Source organism: Apaloderma vittatum, unplaced genomic scaffold (genome assembly GCF_000703405.1).
Source record: "Apaloderma vittatum isolate BGI_N311 unplaced genomic scaffold, ASM70340v1 scaffold10971, whole genome shotgun sequence".
Lineage (NCBI taxonomy): Eukaryota > Metazoa > Chordata > Aves > Trogoniformes > Trogonidae > Apaloderma > Apaloderma vittatum.
The window spans coordinates 11,583-16,248 of NW_009700806.1; the positions used below are offsets into that span (position 1 = coordinate 11,583).

At 56.7% G+C, this 4,666-nt stretch overlaps 1 protein-coding gene across 1 annotated transcript; it reads right to left on the reverse strand.

Annotated features, from left to right (window-relative positions):
* Nucleotides 1-2,650: 2,650 nt before the first annotated feature.
* On the reverse strand, nt 2,651-4,386 carry CHRNA2 (cholinergic receptor, nicotinic, alpha 2 (neuronal)). The gene is made up of 2 exons (XM_009878878.1): nt 3,268-4,386; nt 2,651-2,758 (listed from the first exon to the last, which is right to left on the reverse strand). Exons 1-2 carry the CDS (start codon nt 4,363-4,365, stop codon nt 2,651-2,653), a joined length of 1,206 nt encoding a protein of 401 aa, XP_009877180.1. The 5' UTR covers nt 4,366-4,386.
* Nucleotides 4,387-4,666: the final 280 nt, after the last annotated feature.

A 4,666-nucleotide genomic window follows, 5' to 3' on the forward strand; every position in this document is an offset into this window, starting at 1 on the left:
TCCGTCGGTCTGTCCTTCAGCCCCATCAAGGATGGACGTCTGCGGGGCGGCACTTCGTGACAGGGACCCGCACCCTGATCCTCACCGCTGGGAGCCGTGGCAGGGGGATTAAACAGTGGCTGGGGGAGCTGGCATCCCAAGGAGGGGGCTGCATAGGGGGTCCCCAGAAGCCATCGGAGCTGTGTCCAGAGGGACTGTTTGCATTTCCTTGTACATTGTATAGAAGAGTTTATTTAACGATGGGAAGCGGGTCCACGCGTCGCAGTGGAGCCGGTTCCAGCAGAGCGCGGGGAGGGATGGGACCCCGCGGCCTTCGGTGGCACAAACCAGGAGAACGGTGCCTCTTCCAGCTGATTTTTCTCCGAGCTGCTCTGTGTAAAACGACGACGGCAAACCAAGTCTCTTGTTCGGTTTGTGCTTTGAGTTGGAATCCGTACGGTTCGGGCTTTTCCCCAGCATCTTCCCACAATGCTGTTCGTTCCAGCTGAGATAAACCGTGCACAAAGTCCTGCCGTGCCTGCGTCTGCCTGTCACCCCCATACCCTGGGGATAACTCCTCTGGTCACCAGCACCTCCTCAGAAAGAGTAAGAGTCCTGCTGCTCAGATCTCCCATCCGCCTGAAACTCTGCGACTCCCTGACAGGAGATTGTAGTGAGGTGGGGTTGATCTCTCCTCCCAAGTAACAAGTGATGGGATGAGAGGAAATGGGCTCAAGTTGTGCCAGGGGAGGTTTAGGTTGGATATTAGGGAACATTTCATTACTGAAAGAGGGGTGAAGCACTGGAAGAGGCTGCCCAAGGCAGTGGTGGAGTCCCCATACCTGGAGGTGTTCAAAAAACATATAGATGTGGCACTTGGGGACGTGGTTTAGGTCATGGTAGTGTTGGGTTGATGGTTGGACTTGATGATCTTAGAAGTCTTTTCTGACCTGAATGATTCTCTGATCTTGCCAACTTGGGGAAGAACCATCCTGATGGCACCACCAGAGGGGAGCTGCTTTGGTGAACCTGGATCTGCTGCATCCACATGCCCCCTGGAGCCCCCATTTCCCCCCTGTAGAGTCTACAAATCCCTACAAGTGTCCTACACTCCCCCTGCTCCCACCCCAAGGCATTTGCAACCCCGACCAAGCCAGAAATGACCCTCACGGGAGAGGTCTCACATCCCTCTCTGGCACCGTTTATTCTGGACTGTTTCACTCCTGAAAGCACAAAGTGTTTTTCCCAAAAGCCCTCCGATTGCATCCAGCGCTGTGATGCCTGGTTTGGTCTCCTGGAGGAGAAAAAGGTTGCTGGAAAATCCTGGCATCTCTGAGGGCATGGAGAAAAAAAAGAGTAGATGCCATTTATATGGATATATGGAAGCTGGAAATTAGAATTATAGAATCACTGAATTAGAGAATGGTTTGGGATAGAAGGAACCTTCAAAGCTCATCTAGTCCAGCCTTGCAGTGAGCAGGGACGTCTTCAACCAGATCAGGTTGCTCAGAGCCCCATCAAGCCTGGCCTTGAATGCTTCCAGGGATGGGGCTTCTACCACCCCTCTGGGTGGTCCAGTGTTTCACCACCCTCCTTGTAAAAAATTTCTTCCCTATATCTAGCCTGAATCTCCCCTCTTAGCTTAAAACTATCACCCCTTGCCCCGTCATTAATTAAAAGCTGGATTGCAGCAGTAATCAGAACCAGGCAATTTGGGATCTGACAGCACGGGAAGGAAGATTTGCTGGGGTCACACCTCAGCAGTGCAGGTTCTCTCCACGACATCTGAGTCCAACAGCCTCGACATGAGGCAGCACCCCACGTTCTTGGGTTCTATGGGCACCGTCAGCTCCTGGATGTGTGGGTTCATCACCGTGAGAGTGGTGACACCCTGGCACAGGTTGCCCAGAGAAGTTGCCCTGCAAGTGTTCAAGGCCAGGTTGAACCGCGCTTTGAGCAACCTGGTCTGGTGGGAGGTGTCCCTGCTTGGGGCAGGGGGATTGGAATGAGATGGTCTTGAAGGTCCCTTCCAACCCAAACCATCCTGTGATTCTGTGATCTGTGCAGGATGGTTTTTCCTGAGACACTCCTGTTTCTGAGTCGGCTCAGGATGGTTTGGAAGTAACCGCTCATGCCTGCGAGTTGCAGAGTGAGCAGAGACCTCCATCCCACGACTGTACCCCTTCTGCACGGGCCACCCAAAGCGTCATTGCATGCCCCATGTCATGCATGGGGTCCTGAGCACCCTGTGGTCAGGATGCTTGTGAGGTCCCCTCTTGTTGCCCAGCTCGTTGGAGTCACAACCAGACGCATCTCTTGGGTTTTGGGTGGGATTTGCAGCAGCTCGAGGAGGCAGATATCTCTCCTAGATGCCTCCAGCCTGTTCTCAGGCACTGGAGAAGCTGCACTGTGCCTTCCCCAATGCCAGGATGGCTGTGACCCTCCCTGGGCAGGTGGGCAGGCAGCCGTCCCTTCCCACCCTCCCCAGGTCACCCCTTGGCCCAGCCCTTGCTTCACCCCGCGTTCCCCATCCAATGGTCTTTTGTGGTTGCAACCATGACCTTCCAGGGGGAGCCAAGGGTCCGGTTGGATGTGGGCACCACCATTTTTGGCTCCCCAAGAGGAGGGACTGTGCATTGCCTGCTGTCCCCACCACAGCTTGGCCCAGCCCCTAGATCATTCCTGCCAGGTAGGGTGGGAGGAAGAGCCCCACGGTGCCCAGCAAGCAGACGATGATGAACATCCAGAGGAATATGCGGTCGATCACCATGGCCACGTACTTCCAGTTCCCGTGCCCAGGAGAGATGGGCTGAGACCAGAGGCCAGAGGATGCAGTCCCCCTATTTGTGAGGACACCTTTGGGTTAGGAGACCACCTAGGGGCTCTGCATCCCCCGTTTGCCTCAAGGTGAGGAGCAACCATGTCTTGGGAAGTCCCCAGAGCAGCAGGGGAATGGACCTCTGGGGGGTAGAGCTAATCCCACCCGGGGTTTTCTGAAACCACCTGGCTAGAAGTAGGGGTGCAGCCCCAAGCAGGGTCCCAGCAGGGCAGGCTGGGCCATGTCTGCTCTCCAAGGGACCTCCAAAGGGACCTCCAGCATCCCCGCAGCCAGCTGGACAACCCTCAGTGACCCCATGGACTGGGCATCTCCCACGAGGTGGTCGTTGATCTTTTCCCTGTGTTTGGGTCCTCAGCAGCCAGGGAACCAAGTGGATGTTCCATGGGGTTCCCCTCCATGGAGGTACAAATGGCAGGAGGTGGCACCCAGGGCTGGGGACCCCCCCTCACCTCCCAGCCCTTTGGGGGGCACCCACTCACCGAGAAGTCAGCATCCTCGGCTCGCAGGTGGTCCGCGATGGACTGCACCCCTTCCAGGGCCTTCAGGATGCTGGGGGACAGCGTCAGCCCCCGGTCTGACCCCACCTCCTCTTCCTCCTTCTCCCCCTTGGGGGGCACGCGGGGCGCTGAGCCCGCCGACGCCTTCCCGGCTTGGCGCCCACAGCTATAGCGGCACTGGGTGCCTTGGCCATGGGAACCCGCCTGGGACATGCGGCTGGGATAGGTCTTCTCCTCTTCCTCCTCCTCTTCTTCCTCTTCCTCTTCCTCCTCCCACTTGTCATCCACATCGGTTTCTAGCCAGCACCGGGAGGTGCTGAGCCTCGTCCCCGGGAGGTCGTACTGCCCCGTGGTCCCCTCGGGGGGAGGCAGCACCAGGGGTCTCTTCATGAAGAGCCAGCGAGGGATGAAGTCGAGGAAGAAGCTACGCACCCAGCGGGGCATCGTATGGGTGCTGGGGGAGCGGTGGTGTATGTTGAGGACGAACACGGTGATGATGATGGAGAGCGTGACGAAGATCATGGTGAAGAGGAGGTACTCGCCGATGAGGGGGATGACCAGCGAGGTGGACGGGATGATCTCCGTGATGAGGAGCAGGAAGACGGTGAGGGACAGCAGGACGGAGATGCAGAGGGTGATCTTCTCCCCGCAGTCGGAGGGCAGGTAGAAGACCAGCACGGTCAGGCAGGAGATAAGCAGGCAGGGTATGATGAGGTTGATGGTGTAGAAGAGCGGGAGGCGGCGGATGATGAAGTAGAAGGTGATGTCGGGGTAGATCTCGGTGCAGCAGTCATACTTCTTGGAGTTGTAGGTGCCGATGGCGTTTATGATGGCCCACTCGCCGCTCTCCCAGTAATCCTTGAGGTCCACATGGTGGTCCATGTTCTCCAGGTCGATCTTGGCCTTGTCGTAAGTCCAGGAACCGAACTTCATCTTGCATTTCTGCTGGTCGAAGGGGAAGAAGGTGACGTCGATGCTGCACGAGCTCTTGTAAATGGCGGGTGGCACCCACTTCACCTTCCCGTTGGAGAAGACGTGGGCTTTCGTCATATGGGTCACGGCAAACTCCCCGTCAGCGCTGCAGGGATGGAGAGAAGTGAAAGTCAGAGGAGAATGAAGTGTTTCCCCCAAGAAATAGGTCCAGGAGCTCCTTCAGCTCTCAGAGCTGGTGTGAGAGGTTGAACTTGATGATCTTAGAGGTCTTTTCCAACCTTAATGATTCTATGAGCCTTGATTTGAGGCTGTGGCCCTGTTGTTCATCCCTGCACGGTGCTGGGTTCACCCACCCAGCATCACCCAGAGCATGGAGATGGGTGGGAGCATGAGCACCAGACACAAGGAGATGGATGCA